We start from the raw sequence: 16,547 nt of genomic DNA, 5'->3' as shown, positions 1-16,547 counted from the left end.
ACGAGGAAGACGTTGCTCAACGCTTGAGGAACCTCAAGTTTTATTGGCGACGGTGACACCACGGGGACGGCGAGGGACGCGGCCACCTCCGGGGGGCGGGCTTGAGCTTTTGGGTCAGGTTTAAGTTTTCTTGGGTCAGGCTTAAGTTTTAGGTCGGGCTTAAGTTGTTTTGGGGCGACGGAGCTTGACGTGGGTCCATGTCCACCTTGGGTGGTGGAGATGATGGGTGGTGACGAGCTGGTGGCACACGCGGTGACAAAGTCCTCGTGTCGCTCAGAGGCCACCGAGGAAGCCAAGAGAAGGTCCCCAAGGGTTGGTGGACGCCCCAACTCACAACCACGTGGGACAACGCGTGGGGAGAGGAGAAGACGGCGACCTCACCAAAACCCAAGCGCCGGAGCCGCCGCGCCGCTCATATGGTGGTGCTGACGCTCTGGTCGTCCACGGTGGACTTGGTCTTCATCCTGCTGTCCCCCAGGGTGCTGGTGGGCTCGTCGCTCAGGACGCCGCGCAGGATGGACCTCCAGGAGTGCCGCAGCTTGTCCTTGAAGTCCTGCCCCATCACCACGTAGATGATGGGGTTGATGCAGCTGTTGACGTAGGCGACGCCGGTGACGGCGGCGTCGGCGTCGCGAGCGCCCTTGAACAAGGGGCTGCGAGGAGAAGCGGAGGCCATGATCAACCCCACCACGTGGTAGGGCAACCAGCACACGAAGAAGCTGACGATGACCACCAAGATGAGCTTGGTGGCCTTCTTGGACCTGGCGAAGCCCTTGCTGTGCACGCGGGCGAGGAGGAGGCCGTAACAAACCGTGATGACCACGAAGGGCACCAAGAAACCGGCGACGAAGCGCGTGACGGCGGTGACGAGCTCGGTGAGGTGCTGGTGCCGCCCGACGGCCGCGTAGTCCAAGACGCACGTGGTCTTGTCGGAGAAGTCGTCGCGGCGGACGGTGCGGAAGATGAAGGACGGGAGGGTGAGGAGCGCGGCCAGGAACCAGGCGGCGCCGCACGCCACCCGCGCCAAGCGCAGCGTGCGGTGGTTCTGGCACCACACCGGGCGCGTCACCAAGGCGCAGCGGTCGGCGCTGATGGCCGTCAAGAGGAGGACGCTGGCGAACATGTTGAGGATGGTGAGGGACGGCAGGAGCTTGCAGGCGAACGGCCCCAACGGCCAATGGTGGTCGCGGGCCAGCGGGAAGGCCAAGAAGGGCAAGGCCAAGCAGCAGAGGAGATCGGCCAAGGAGAGGTTGAGGAACCAGACGCCGTTGACCGTGCGGCGCAGCTCGAAGGCGGTCACCCAGATGACGGCGCTGTTGCCCAAGACGCCCAGGAGGAAGATGAGGGCGTACAGGGCCAGGATTGCGCGGTGGCCGGGAGGGACCTCGTAGCCGTCCAGGTCGTAGATGAAGTCGTCATACGTGTAGTTGAAGGTGTAGTTGGGAATCGTGTTGTCCATGGTCCAGTGGAACTCAACTGGAAACCAGCGCCTGTTGGAAGGTTTGGGTTGGAGGAACCTTCAAGGATCATCTACACCAACCCAGGTAATGGTCAAGGAGACCTTCAATGGCGTGAGGTTCCTCAAACCCCTGTTTCTAGAGCCATGGAAGGGTCTGGGTTGGAGGAACCGTCAAAGATCACCCAGTTCAACCACCATCTTGGTCAAGAAGACCTTCAATGGGATGAGGTTCCTCAACACCCCACTCTTAGAGTCATGGAAGGGTTTGGGTTGGAGGAACCATCAAGGATCATCCAGTCCAACCCACATCTTGGTCAAGGAGACCTTCAATGGGTTGAGGTTCCTCAAACCCCCATTCCTAGAGTCATGGAAGGGTTTGGGTTGGATGGACCTTCAAAGACCATCTAATCCAACCCAGGTAATGGTCATAGAGACCTTCAATGGGATGAGGTTCCTCAGCACTCCATCCTTAGAGTCATAGAAGGGTTTGGGCTGGATGGACCTTCAAGGATCATCCAGTCCAACCCATGTTGTGGTCAAGAAGACCTTTGATGGGATGAGGTTCCTCAAACCCCTGTTTCTAGAGCCATGAAAGGGTTTGGGTTGGATGGACCTTCAATGATCTCCAAGTCCAACCCACATCACGGTCAAGGACTTTTTCCACTCAATGAGGTTCCTCCAAACACTATGGACAGAGTCATGGAAGGGTTTGGGTTGGATGGACCTTCAATGATCTCCAAGTCCAACCCACATCACGGTCAAGGACTTTTTCCACTCAATGAGGTTCCTCCAAACACTATGGACAGAGCCATGGAAGGGTTTGGGTTGGATGGACCTTCAAAGACCACCTAATCCAACCCAGGTAATGGTCATGGAGACCTTCAACGGCATGAGGTTCCTCAACACCCCACTCTTAGAGTCATGGAAGGGTTTGGGTTGGAGGAACCATCAAGGATCATCCAGTCCAACCCACATCTTGGTCAAGGAGACCTTCAATGGGTTGAGGTTCCTCAAACCCCCATTCCTAGAGTCATGGAAGGGTTTGGGTTGGATGGACCTTCAAGGATCATCCAGTACAACCCACATCATGGTCAAGGACGTTGTCTACATGATTGTGTTCCTCAAAACCTGTTTCTACAGCCATGGAAGGGTTTGGGTTGGATGGACCTTCGAAGATCTCCAAGTCCAACTCCTGTCATCATCCAGGAGACCTTCAATGGAATGAGGTTCCTCAAAACCCCATTTCTAGAGTCATAGAAGGGTTCGGGTTGGAAGAACCTCCAATGATCATCCAGTTCAACCACCATCTTGGTCAAGGACACTTTCCAGTCAATGAGGTTCCTCAAAATCCTGTTTCTAGAGTCACAGAAGGGTTTGGGTTGGAGGAACCTTCAAAGATCACGTAGTTCAACATCCATCTTGGTCAAAGAGACCTTCAATGGGATGAGGTTCCTCAAACCCCTGTTTCTAGAGCCATGGAAGGGTCTGGGTTGGAGGAACCATCAAAGATCATCCAGTTCAACCACCATCTTGGTCAAGGAGACCTTCAATGGGATGAGGTTCCTCAAAGCCCCGTTTCTAGAGTCATGGAAGGGTTTGGGTTGGATGGACCTTCAAAGACCATCTAATCCAACCCAGGTAATGATCATGGAGACCTTCAACGGGATGAGGTTCCTCCACACCCCATTCTTAGAGTCATGGAAGGGTTTGGGTTGGATGGACCTTCAATGACCATTTAATACAACCCCTGTCATCATCAAGAAGACCTTCAATGGGATGAGGTTCCTCAAGACCCCATCCTTAGAGTCATGGAAGGGTTTGGGTTGGAGGAACCATCAAGGATCATCCAGTCCAACCCACATCATCATCAACGAGTCCTTCAATGGGATGAGGTTCCTCAAACCCCTGTTTCTAGAGCCATGGAAGGGTCTGGGTTGGATGGACCTTCAAGGATCATCTAATACAACCCCGTCATCATCACAGAGACCTTCAATGGGATGAGGTTCCTCAGCACCCCATCCTTAGAGTCACGGAAGGGTTTGGGTTGGATGGACCTTCAAGGATCATCAAGTACAACTCCCATCATGGTCAAGGAGACCCTCAATGGGATGAGGTTCCTCCACACCCCATCCTTAGAGTCATGGAAGGGTCTGGGTTGGAGGAACCTTCACGGACCATCCAGTCCAACCCACATCTTGGTCAAGGAGACCCTCAATGGGATGAGGTTCCTCAAAGCCCCGTTTCTAGAGCCACGGAAGGGTTTGGCTTGGAGGAACCTCCAAGGACCACCCCGTCGAAGCGGCTGAGATGTTCCTCAGGAGGAACCCCAGGTGGAAGCAGCGAAACCCGCCCCGGTCAGCGAGGAAACGGCCGTTTCCCCATTTCCTCCCCGTGGCGCAAGAACCGGGATGAGGAAACACCCCGAGAGCCGCGGCTCCGGCTGCTCCGCCGCCTTTGGGCCGGGCCTAAAGTCCCAACAGGAGATGGAGAAATCTGCGGTGAGCAAAGCGGCACCGGCACCAAAAACCGGTGGGAAAGACCAAGGGAGGAGTTTCCCCTCAAAACCCAGCTTTATCCCCCCTCGAAACCCGGCTTTATCCCCCAAATTCGCCTTTTCCTCCCCAAAACCCGGCTTTACCCCCTCAAAACCTGGCTTATCTCCCCAAATCCCAGCTTTTCCCCCCTCAAATCCTGGTTTTATCCCCTCTCAAATCCCAGCTTTATCTCCCCTCAAATCCCAGCTCTTTGCCCCCAAATCCTGGTTTTATGCCCCCTCAAAACCCGGCTTTTCCCCCTCAAAACCTGGTTTTGCCCCCCAAAACCCTGCTTTACCCCCCAAATTTGCCTTTTCCTCCCCAAAACCCAGCTCTTCAATCCCCAAATCCTGGCTCCATCTCCCCTCAAACCCAGCTTTATCTGCTCCCAAATCCCAGCTCTATCCCCCCTATTAAACCCAGCTTTACCCCCCCCATTAAACCCAGCTCTTTGCTCCTCAATCCTCACTTTTCCCCCCCAAAATCGAGCTTTACCCCAAAAATTCACCTTTTCCTCCCTAAAACCCGGCTTTATCCCCCCTCAAAACCCGGCTCTTCACCTCTAAATCCTGGTTTTATGCCCCCTCAAAACCAAGCTTTACCCCTCAGATTCGCCTTATCCTCCCCCAAACCCGGCTTTATCTCCCCAAAGCCCAGCTCTTCAACTCCCAAATCCTGGCTTTATCTCCCAAAACCCAGCTCTTCAACCCCCTAATCCTGGCTTTATCTGTCCCCCCTCCCCAAAACCCAGCATTTCACCCCCAAATCCTGGCTTTATCCCCCCTCAAAACCCAGCTTAACCCCTCAAAACCCAGCTTTACCCCCCAAAACCCAGCTTTACCCCCCAAAACCCAGCTTATCCTCCCCAAAACCCAGCTCCTCAACCCCCAAAACCCGGCTCTATCCCCCCTTAATCCTCACTTTCCCCCCCAAAACCCAGCTTTACCCCCCAAATTCACCTTATCCTCCCCAAAACCCAGCTCCTCAACCCCCAAAACCCAGCTCTATCCCCCCTTAATCCTCACTTTCCCCCCCAAAACCCAGCTTTACCCCCCAAAACCACCACCAAACAGCTCATTCCAGCCCCACGGAGCCGCTCACCTGCGTCCCGGCCGCTCCGGGTGCCAAACGGGTGCCAAATGGGTGCCAAATGGGTTTTATGGGCGGTCAAGGGGAAGCGGAGGCCAAAAAAAGAAGAGAAAAGGGAAAACCCAAAAAGGAGAAGCAGCAGCAGCTGGGGGGGCGGGGGGACCCAAAGGACAATGAAGCCTTGACCCCCCAAATTGTCATTTTGGGGGGGATTTTGGCCTCATTTAAGCTCCAGATTAACATGGGGTTGGGGACGCAAAGTCCCGGAGGGGATCGAAGCTCAAACTGCTCCTTTCACCCCAAAATCTCCTCCAAAAAAGCCAAGAATCGCCCCCAAAATCACCCCAAAAATGACGTCGTGGGTGCAAAAGTCGCCGCCAAATCTACCGGGAACCCCCCCCCAAAAAACACCGTGATGGGTTCAAAACAAGGGGGGGACCCCAAAAATTAGAGGGAGGACCCCAAATATTAGAAGGGGGAACCAAAATAATCCAAAGGGGGGACCCCAAAAAGGGCTGAACCCCCCCAAAAGGTGGTTTTTCTGCATCCCCCCCCCCAAATGTCATTTTAGTGTCGTGTGTCCCCCCCGTTTTGCTCACGGTGTCGCGGGGGGGGCGGCTCGAGGACATCGCGGCGCCTCCTGTTGGAGAGAGAAAAGCATTGGGGGGGGGTCCAGCACATTCCCACCCCCCCCCCCAAAATAAAATGGGGGGGGGTGGGCAAACCCCATGGGACGCCCCAAAAATGTTACGGGGCTGGTTTGGTGGGGGGGGAAGTTTAATGTAGGACAGACAGATGGACAGAGGAGCGTAGCCCCCCCAATTAATCACCCGCTCGCTGTGCCCCCCCCCAAATAATTGGTCCCCAATACGGCAGCGAAGCGACGATGCGGCGTCCGTCCCAGGCGCAAGCGGAGGACAGACAGACAGATTAAAGGGGGGGTAATGGGTGATGTGGGGGTGCAGGGGGGGGGTCACTCGGCGCCCCCCCCCGCGGCGGCCGGGGGGGTTTTCCGGAAACGCACCCGCTGGAAATCCGTGATCTCCACAGCATCAGGGGGAAATTCCACGGCTCCTATGGGGGGGGGGATACAATTTGGGGTCTGAACCCCCCCCCACGGAACGAACCACAACACCCCCCGGCGTGCAAATTAACAACATGGGGGGGTCCCCGTTGTGGCTCCTCCCCCCATATCCCCCCCCACCTTGCGTCGCCGTGGTCCCCGTTGATGCTTTTTGTGGCGCCGCTTGGTTTTCGGGGGGGGGTTCATGGTTGTGACCCCCCCGGGGCGACCCCACGGGGCTCAAACCTATAGGGGAGAAACTTTAAGTCAGGCTTTGTCCGTTTGTCCTTCCGTTCCGGTGATGCGACCCCTAATAAGCCCCACCCCCCCCGCAATTATCGCCCCCCCTGGGGTAAATTGGGGACCCCCCCCCTCCCTGGGATATTTTTACCTGGAGTCTCGCCGGGGTCCCCTATGGATTTAGGGCCAAAGGGATTGTCCCCATTGTCCCCAACGCTGCTGCGGGGAGAGGCCAAGTCCATCTCCTCCCCCCAATCGGTGGCGAATTGGCGACCCCCCCGCAAAGGGGACAAAGGAGAGGTGGGGGGGGTGACAACGGTACGGGGGGGGCTTTTTGGGGACGCACTGCGGGGGGTTCGGCCTTCGCTCGACGGCCCCGCGCTGTCCCCGTCCTCGCTCACATCCTCCCATTCATCCTCATCATCCTCAGTTTGGGACCCCAATGGTGCTTCAACCACCTATGGGGGGGCGGATTTTGGGGTGTCACGGGGTGGGGGGGGGACCTCATTGTCACCCCCACCCCGTCCCGGTGTGATTTTACCTCTTGTTTTGGCGTTTGGGTGACGGGCGGCTCTTTGTCCCAGCGGTTGTCGTGCATGCTGGGGGGTGGAAACGCCATTAAACCGCGTGATAAGCGGGGATTAAGCCAAGCTTAGCGCCCCCCCCGCGATTAAGCTGCACCTGTAGGGTTTGGCGCCGCCCCCCCGGCCCTTTCGCCGCCGCTGGGGGCGCCGGGGGGTGAGGAATTCGCCCAGTGTGGGGGGTTTGGGGGGGAAGCGGTTGCTGGGGTCGCTGAGGTTGGGATCCGACCCGGCCTTGAAGCTGCAGGTGGGAGATAAGGGGGGGAAAAAGCCGCTTTTAGACCCAAAGTCCAGCTTTGCCAGCTCAAAAACCAGTTTTACTGCACCAAAACCCGGCTTTTCCGCCTCGAGATTCGCCTTTTCTGCCCCAAAGCCCAGCTTTGCTCCCCCCCCCCCAAAAAAACCCAGTTTTACCCCCTCAAACTCCAGTATTTCCTCCTCAAACCCCAACTTTACTGCCCCAAAACCCAGCTTTACACCCCCCCAAACCCAGCTTTTCTACCCCCTAAAGCCCGGTTTTACTCTCTCAAACCCCAGCATTTCCGCCCCAAACCCAGCCTTAACCACCCCAAAAATCCAACTTGTCTACCCCCTCAAACCCCAATTTTTCCCTAAAGCCCAGCTTTACCCCCCTCAAAAAGCCCAGCTTTACCACCCCAAACCCGCTCTCTTTGCCCCCCAATAACCCAGTTTTACCCCCTCAAAATCCAACCTTTTTCTCCCAAAACCCAGCTTTAGCCCCCTATTAAACCCGGTCTTTTCCTTCTCAAAACCTGGTTTTTCCCCCCTAAAACCCGGTCTTTTCAACCCCCTTAAAACCCGGTCTTCCCCCTCCGCCCACCCCCCCAAACCCAGCTTTATCCCCTCAAAAACCACCTTTCCCCCCTAAAACCCAGTTTTACCCCCTCCACACCCACTTCTTTCCCCAAACCCCAGCTTTTCCCCCCTAAACCCGGCACCAAAACCCCCCAAAACCAGCAAAGCCCCCCCGGCCTCACCCTCCGTCGGGTTTCTTGGCGTCCCACTCGCGCCGCCACTGCCCGCCGGGTTTGCGGTGCCGCGCCAGCCGCTCGCGGTCGATCTGCTCGCGCTCCTGTTTCCAGCGCACGTACTCGGCGCGTTCGCGGCCCGTCATGGACAGCGTCATGTCCAGCGACGCGCCCGATTTGGGGCTGGGACGGCGGCCCTGGGGGTAAAACTGGGTTTAAATGCCATCCCGGGGGCTCAGATCCTGTCTGGGATGTCAAAACAGATCATAAATGCGGCTTAAACCTGGTCCCGGCTGCTTAAATCCCAGCAGATCCCGTCTGGGATGTCAAAACAGACCACAAATGTGGCTTAAACCTCATCCTGAGTGCTCAGATCCCAGCAGATCCTGTCTGGGACGTCAAAACAGACCACAAATGCGGCTTAAACCTGGTCCCGGGTGCTCAGATCCCGTCTGGGACGTCAAAACAGACCACAAATGTGGCTTAAACCTGGTCCCAGGTGCTCAGATCCCGTCTGGGACGTCAAAACAGACCACAAATGCGGCTTAAACCTGGTCTTGGGGGCTCAGATCCCGCCTGGGACGCCAAAATAGACCACAAATGCGGCTTAAACCTGGTCCCGGGTGCTCAGATCCCATCTGTTCCTGTCTAGGATGTCAAAACAGATCATAAATGCGGCTTAAACCTGGTCCCGGCTGCTTAAATCCCAGCAGATCCCATCTGGGATGTCAAAACAGACCACAAACGTGGCTTAAACCTCATCCTGAGTGCTCAGATCCCAGCAGATCCTGTCTGGGATTTCAAAACAGACCACAAATGCGGCTTAAACCTGGTCCCAGGTGCTCAGATCCCATCTGGGACGTCAAAACAGACCACAAATGCGGCTTAAACCTGGTCCCGGGTGCTCAGATCCCATCTGGGACGTCAAAACAGACCACAAATGCGGCTTAAACCTGGTCCCGGGTGCTCAGATCCCGTCCTAGGCGCTCAAATCCCGCCCAGGACGCCAAAGCGCGGCTTAAACCCCGTCCCAGGCGCTCAAATCCCGCCCAGGACGCCAAAGCGCGGCTTAAACCCCGTCCTAGGCGCTCAAATCCCGCCCATGACGCCAAAGCGTGGCTTAAACTCCACCCTAGGCACTCAAATCCCACTCAAGACACCAAAACACAGCTTAAACTCCATCCACAGCAAAAGGCAGCTTGAAGTTCATCCTAGGCACTCAAATACCACCCAGGACGCCAAAGCGCGGCTTAAACTCCACCCAGGACGCCAAAGCGCGGCTTAAACTCCACCCAGGACGCCAAAGCGCGGCTTAAACTCCACCCAGGATGCCAAAGCGCGGCTTAAACTCCACCCAGGACGCCAAAGCGCGGCTTAAACTCCACCCAGGACGCCAAAGCGCGGCTTAAACCTCCACCCAGGACGCCAAAGCGCGGCTTAAACCTCCACCCAGGACGCCAAAGCGCGGCTTAAACCTCCACCCAGGACGCCAAAGCGCGGCTTAAACCTCCACCCAGGACGCCAAAGCGCGGCTTAAACCTCCACCCAGGACGCCAAAGCGCGGCTTAAACTCCACCCAGGACGCCAAAGCGCGGCTTAAACCTCCACCCAGGACGCCAAAGCGCGGCTTAAACCTCCACCCAGGACGCCAAAGCGCGGCTTAAACCTCCACCCAGGACGCCAAAGCGCGGCTTAAACTCCATTATAGGCACTCAGATCCCACCCAGAACGTCAAACCCCATCCCAACTGCTCCAATCCCCCCTAAACCCCCCAAAACCATCGTGGGGGACCCACCGTGGGGCCCTGGCGGGTTTTGTCGCGTTCCATCCCGGCCTTGACCTTGTCAAAATCGGCGCCCCCCCAGTTCCGAACGTGGCGCCGACTCCCCTCCCTGCGATCGCCGTCCGACACGGGGCCGCTGCGCCGCGGGTCGTCCAGGAAATTCCGCACCGGGTTCTTCTCGTTAAGCCCGTCCTAAATGGGGGTGACAGATGACATTGTCACCCCCTCGGGGGGACGTTTGTGACACGCGTGTCCCCCTCCCGGTCCCTTTTTCCGGCCTCACCCGCTGGTTCCGCTCGTACTCGGCGATTTTCTCCATCTCCTCGTTCATCTTCTCGATGTTTTGGCGGCGCCGTTCTTCCCATTCCTGGGGGGATCCCCCCCAAAATACAACGTTTTGGCCCCAAAAATCCACTTTGGACCCCCAAGAAAACCAAATTGGACCCCAAAATCCCACTTTTGACCCCCAAAAATCCTACCTTGGATCCCCCAAACCCACCATTTTGGACCCAAAAGTCCCACCTTGGACCCCCCCAAAAAAACAAATTAGACCCCAAAATCCCACTTCTGGCCCCCAAAAAATGCACCCTGAACCACCCAAAACATCCCAAATTATCCCAAAACCCACAAATTGACCCCAAAACCACCCAAACTGGACCCAAAAGACCACCACTTTGGACCCAAAAATCCCACCTTGGACCCCCAAGAAAGCCAAATTGGACCCCAAAATCCCACTTTTGACCCCAAAAACGCACCTTGGACCCCCCAAAAACCACAAGTTGACCGCAAACCCCCAAATTGACCCTAAAAATCCCACCTTGGGCCCCCAAGAAAACCAAACTGGACCCCACACCCCCACTTTTAACGCCCAAACCCACCCTTTATGACCCCCAAAATCCCACCCTGGACCCCCAAAAACCACAAGTTGACCCCAAACCCCCAAATTGACCCCAAAATCCCACCTTGGGCCCCCAAGAAAACCACATTGGACCCCACACCCCCACTTTTAAGCCCCAAACCCACACTTTCAACCCCCCCAAAATCCCACTTTTGACCCCCAAGAAACCACAAGTTGACCCCCAAATCCCACCTTGGACCCCCAAGAAAACCAAACTGGACCCCAAACCCCCACTTTTGACCCCCAAAATCCCACTTTTGACCCCCAAAATCCCACTTTTGACCCCCAAGAAACCACAAGTTGACCCCCAAATCCCACCTTGGACCCCCAAGAAAACCAAACTGGACCCCAAACCCCCACTTTTGATCCCCAAAATCCCACTTTTGACCCCCAAATCCCACCTTGGACCCCCAAGAAAACCAAACTGGACCCCAAACCCCCACTTTTGATCCCCAAAATCCCACTTTTGACCCCCAAATCCCACCTTGGACCCCCAAGAAAACCAAACTGGACCCCAAACGCCCACTTTTGACCCCCAAACGCCCACTTTTGACCCCCAAAATCCCACCTTGGACCCCCAAAATCCCACCTTGGACCCCCAAAATCCCACCTTGGACCCCCAAAAACCACAAGTTGACCCCAAAATCCCACCTTGGACCACCAAGAAAACCAAACTGGACCCCAAAATCCCACTTTTGACCCCCAAAAATCCCACTTTTGACCCCCAAAATCCCACTTTTGACCCCCAAAATCCCACCTTGGACTTGCGGTCGGGTCCATCGCCCCCCCCGGCCGTTGCGGCCGCCCCCCGGCCCCGCGCTCGCCGCCCCCGTCCCCCCGCGGAGCCGCCGTCCCCCGCCCCCCCCTCCCAAAACGGCTCCGCCGGAGGGGTCGGGTCCCCCCTTGGGGAGCGGCCGGACCCCCGGGGGGGTTTGGGGACCCCCGGTGCCTTTTTGTCCCTTGTCACACGTTTCTCCTGGAAGAAACCACATGGGAAGCGGGGGGCTGGAGGGATCAGTGATGCTCAAACCCCCCCCGCCCCGTCTTGTGTTGAACCCCCAAAATGGTCCCCGACTCACCCCGGGGGGGGAAACAACGGTGACGGTGACGCCCCTGGTGGCGCGGCGGCCGTCGAATTCGGGGTGGGGGGGGCGCGCGCGCCGCAGCGTTGTCACCGCGACCCCCTCCTGCTCCGCCTTGCGCCGGTCCTCCTCGATCTCCTGCCGCCGACACCCCCCACCCCCCAAAAATAGGTTTTGGGGACGGGAAAGAGGTGACAATGACACCCCCCCCCAGCCACCCTCGTCTTGTCACCGAGATGACCCCCCCCCACCCATGAAGATTTTGGGGATGGGAAGGACACCCCTCCCCCAATTTTTGGGAAGGGATGGACATGACGCCCCCCCCACCACGAGGATTTTGGGGACACAAAAGACGCAAACCCCCCCAAAAATATTACAGGGACAGGACAGACACAACATCCCCCCACGGCTCCTGTCACCTCGTATTACATTAATCCCCCCCCACCCGGCGTTAAGCTGGGATTAGCGCCTCTAAGCTCCTTCGGTGCGCCCTTAGGTCAGGTTTAAGGGGGGGAGGACACACGGGGCAGGGCCCCCCCGCACCTGGTAGCGCCTGATGAGCGCCTCGTTCTTCTTGCGCAGCGCCTCGATGCGCTTGTCCAGCTCCGCGTCCTTCTCCTCCTTGGAGCGCAGGTCCAGCGCCGCCGACTGCGGGGACAGAGCGGGGACGGGTTCTATGAAGGCTTGGCTTGGCTAGGCCAGGCCTAGGTCAGGCCCCAGAGACCCCCGCAGTCCCCAACGAGCCCCAGACTGGATCCCTGGGGTCCCTGAGTGAATTCATAGATCCCCAGACCGGCCCCTTGGAGCCTCAGAATGAGTCTCTGGGGCTCCAGACCGGAGCCCAGAGCCTCAGGATGGGTCCCTGGAGCCCCAGGAGGGACTCCCAGAGTCCCAAAGGGGCCACCCGGAGCCCCAGGCCGGGTCCCTGGAGCCCCAGACCAAACCTCCAGAGCCCCATCCCGGTCCCTGGAGCCGCAGGTTGGGTTCCCTGGAGCCCCAGATCAAACCCCCGAAGCCCCAGACCCGCACCCTGGGAGCCCCAGACCGGGTCCTCAGAGCCCCAAAGGGGCCACCCGGAGCCCCAGAGCCCCACCCCGGTCCCTACAGCCCCAGACTGAACCCACAGAGCCCCAGAGTAGGTTCCCAGAGCCTCATCCTGGTCCCTGGAGCCCCAGGTTGGGTTCCCTGGAGCCCCAGACAGGATCCCCAGAGCCCCAGGCCGAGTCCTCGCAGCCTCAGGCTGGGTCCCCAGAGCCTCATCCCAGTCCCTGGAGCCCTAGATCGAACCCCCAGAGCCCCAGACCAGGTCCCCAGAGCCCCAAAGGGGCTGCCCGGGGCCCCAGGCCAGACCCCCGGAGCCTCAGCCCGGTCACTGGAGCCCCAGGTCGGGTCCCCAGAGCCTCAGCCCGGTCCCTGAAGCCCCAGATCAGGTTCCCTGGAGCTTCAGACCAAACCCCCGGAGCCCCAGGCCGGGTCCCCAGAGCCCCAAAGGGGCCGCCCAGAGCCCCAGGTCAGGTCCTGCAGCCCCAGATCGAAGCCCCAGAGCCCCAGACCGGGTCCCCAGAGCCTCATCCCGGTCCCTGGAGCCATAAATCAAACCCCCAGAGCCCCAGACCCGAACCCTGGGAGCCCCAGGCCAGGTCCCCAGAGCCCCAAAGGGGCTGCCCAGGGCCCCAGGCCGGACCCTCGGAGCCTCAGCCCGGTCACTGGAGCTCCAGGCCGGGTCCCCAGAGCCTCAGACCAAACCCCTGGAGCCCCAGGCCGGGTCCCCGGAGCCCCAAAGGGGCCACCTGGAACCTCAGGCCGAGTCCCCGCAGTCCCACGTCCGACCCCCGGAGCCTCATAGCGGTCCCTGGAACCCCAAACCGGGTTCCCTGGAGCCCCAAACCGGGTTCTCTGGAGCCTCAATTTGGCGGCCCAGAGCCCCAGGCCGGACCCCCAGAGCCTCAGCCCAGTCCCTGGAGCCCCAGACCAAACCCCCAAAACCTCAGCCCAGCTGCCCAGAGCCCCAAACCTGGACCCTGGGAGTCCCAGGCTGGGTCCCCAGAGCCCCAGGCCGAGTCCCCACAACCCCAGGCTGGGTCCCCCACACCCTCATCCCAGTCACTGGGGCCCCAGGCCGGACCCCCGGAGCCTCAGACCGGGTCCCCAGAGCCCCAAAGGGGCCGCTCGGAGCCCCAGGCCGAGTCCTCGCAGACCCAGGCTGGGTCCCCAGAGCCTCATCCCGGTCCCTGCAGCCCCAGACCGAACCCCCAGAGCCTCATCCCGATCGCTGCAGTCCCAGGCCGGGTCCCCGGAGCCTCATCCCGGTCACTGGAGCCCCAGACTGGATCCCCGGAGCCCCAAAGGGGCCACCTGGAACCCCAGGCCGGACCCCCGGAGCCTCATCCCGACCCCCGCAGCCGGTCCCCGGAGCCCCAGGTCGGGTCCCCCAGAACCTCACCGCGGCCCCCGCAGCCCCATCCCGGCCATTCAAAGCCCCCCAGCAGCCCCCCACAAGGCCCAGTCCGAACCCCCGCAGCCCCCGGCCGCCCTCGCCCGCCCCCCAGAGCCTCCGCCCGCCCCCCGGAGCCCAGGGCCAGTGTCCCCGGTGCCGCAGCCCCGGGCCGGCTCTCACCATCGCGGCGGGGGCAACAGCGCCCGCCCCCTGAGCGCTCCGGGACCGACTGAGCCCCGCGGAGCGACCGGGCCCGCCCACCAGAGCCATTTCCGCTTCCGCTGCGGGATAGGGGGGGAAAGTGGGGGGGGGCTTAAAAGGGCGATGGCATCAGGCGGTGGGGCCCACCTGGGGCTGTGTGTCGGCTCACGGGTGGCTGTCCCTCTGTCCCCTCCCTGACGTGTGTCCCCAGGGTTGGCCCCATGCTGTCCCCCCGCCCGGGCTGGGGTCCATGTGTCCCCATGTGTCCCCACGTGTCCCCACGTCCCTGTGTCCCCACGTTCCTGTGACCTCTTGTCACTGTGTCCCCACGTTGTCCTGCCCCAATGTCCCCGTGTCCCCCTTTCCCAGCACCTCAACATTCCCATGTCCTCCTGTCCCTGTGTCCCCATGTCCCCCCGCTCCCCTGTCCCCAAATCCCCCCGTCCCCATTTCATTGTGCCCTCAAATTCCCATGTCCCCAATGTCCCCATGTCCCCTTTTCCCATTGTCCTCACATCCCTATATCCCCCCATCCTCCATGTCCCCGTGTCTGTGTCCCCGTCCCCCCAATTTGTGTCACCCCATGTCCCCTGTGTCTGTGTCCCCTGTGTCCCCCTGTCCCCTGTGTCTGTTTCCCCTCGTGTCCCCCACATCTGTGTCCCCCACGTCCCCTGTCCCCCGTGTCTGTGTCCCCCTGTCCCACGAGTTCGTGTCACCCCATGTCCCCCGTGTCTGTATCCCCCGTGTCCCCACGACTGTGTCCCCCGTGTCTGTATCCCCCGTGTCCCCACGTCTGTGTCCCCCGTCCCCATGTCTCCTGTGCCTGTTTCCCCCGTGTCCCCCGTGTCTGTGTCCCACATGTCCCGTGTCCCCCGTGACTGTGTCGCCCCATGTCCCCGTGTCCCCCAAGTCTCTGTCCCCCCTGTCTCCATGTCCCCCATATCCGTGTCCGTGTGTCCCTCACATCCATGTCCCCCTGTCCCCATGTCTGTGTGCCCCATGTCCCCCGTATCCGTGTCCCCTTGTCCCCCATGTCCCCGTGTCTGTATCCCCCCGTGTCCCCCTGTCTGTGTCTCCCCGTCCCCCGCGCTTCCCCAGGTGGGCGTGTCCCACTCACGCCCCGCCCATTCCCCGCCCTAAGTGGGCGTAGCAGGAGGCGGGGTGGGCGTGGCCTCCCATGGGCCCCGCCCCTCAGCTGTCTCCATGGCAGCTGCGGCTCTGGCCGCGGCGCCGCGCGCTGATTGGCTGCGCCGGGCCGGGGGGCGGGGCCAAGGGGGGAGCTCGGCTCTGGGCTGCGTCCTATAGCGGGAACTATAGCGGGACCTATAGCGGCTGCTGCACCTCGGGATGGAGCTACAGCCGCGCCGACAGCTGGATCTATAACAGGACCTATAGTTGGACCTATAGACTCACTTATAGCGGCACCCATAGCAGTATCTATAGCCAAAGCTATAGCGGGACCTGTGGAAGGAGCCCTAAAAACACCTGTAGGTCTTTCTATGGCTGTACCTATAGTGCTACCTATAGCGGTACTCATGGAAGTGCCCATAGTGATGCCTATGGCACCTATAGGCAGCAAATGTTACCTATAGGTAGCACCTGTGTGTACCTATAGTGCTACTTATAGTACTTATAATACGATCTGCACCTATAGATGCCCCCATAGCTGGTACATATACTTGTATCTATAGCCAAAACACACAGCCACAGCTATAGCGGTATCTATAGATGTACCTATAGCTGTAGCTATAGATGATGTACCTGGAGCTGGTCCCTATAGCCAGACCCTATAGCGGTACCTATAGCCGGTGTTTATAGCTGCACCGACAGCTCCTGTCTCTGCATCTGTGCCCATCCTGGCCCTATGGCTGACACCCCACGTCTGTCCCACCTGTCCCCACGTCTGTCCCACCTGTCCCCACGTCTGTCTGTCCCCATGTCTGTCGCCATGTCTGCCCCATCTCTGTCTATCCCATGTCTGTCTGTCCCATCCTGTCGGTCCCCATGTCTGCCTGTCCCATTCAGTCCCCATGCCTGTCTGTCCCGTGTCTGTCTGTCCCATTCTCTCCCCATGTCTGTCCCATCTCTGTCCCCATGTCTGCCTGTCCCGCTCTGTCCTCATGTCTGTCTGTCTGTCCCGTGTCTGTCCGTCCCTCTCTGTCCCCATGTCTGTCTGTCTGTCCCATGTCCG

General features: G+C 59.4%; 1 protein-coding gene across 4 annotated transcripts; it reads right to left on the bottom strand.

The window, feature by feature from the left end:
* Positions 1-16: 16 nt before the first annotated feature.
* Positions 17-14,685, bottom strand: LOC136114111 (C5a anaphylatoxin chemotactic receptor 1). Of its 4 annotated transcripts, none has more exons than XM_065859401.2 (14): positions 14,336-14,685; positions 12,262-12,366; positions 11,716-11,856; positions 11,394-11,612; positions 10,022-10,105; positions 9,751-9,930; positions 7,965-8,152; positions 7,067-7,207; positions 6,927-6,984; positions 6,537-6,843; positions 6,287-6,391; positions 6,107-6,156; positions 5,682-5,722; positions 17-1,490 (listed from the first exon to the last, which is right to left on the bottom strand). In XM_065859401.2, exons 1-14 carry the CDS (start codon positions 14,423-14,425, stop codon positions 413-415), a joined length of 2,787 nt encoding a protein of 928 aa, XP_065715473.2. In that variant the 5' UTR covers positions 14,426-14,685; the 3' UTR covers positions 17-412. The 4 variants fall into 4 exon arrangements, with proteins under 4 accessions (XP_065715473.2, XP_065715474.2, XP_071656856.1 ...); XM_065859402.2 differs by having other exon boundaries at positions 6,732-6,843; positions 14,336-14,683; XM_071800755.1 differs by lacking the exons at positions 6,927-6,984; positions 7,067-7,207; positions 7,965-8,152; ... (4 more) ...; positions 12,262-12,366; positions 14,336-14,685 and adding an exon at positions 5,095-5,110 and having other exon boundaries at positions 6,732-6,842.
* Positions 14,686-16,547: the final 1,862 nt, after the last annotated feature.

The sequence above is a fragment of the Patagioenas fasciata genome, chromosome 33 (assembly GCF_037038585.1).
Source record: "Patagioenas fasciata isolate bPatFas1 chromosome 33, bPatFas1.hap1, whole genome shotgun sequence".
In the NCBI taxonomy this organism is placed as follows: Eukaryota; Metazoa; Chordata; class Aves; order Columbiformes; family Columbidae; genus Patagioenas; species Patagioenas fasciata.
This window is presented reverse-complemented; position numbering and strand designations above follow the sequence as displayed.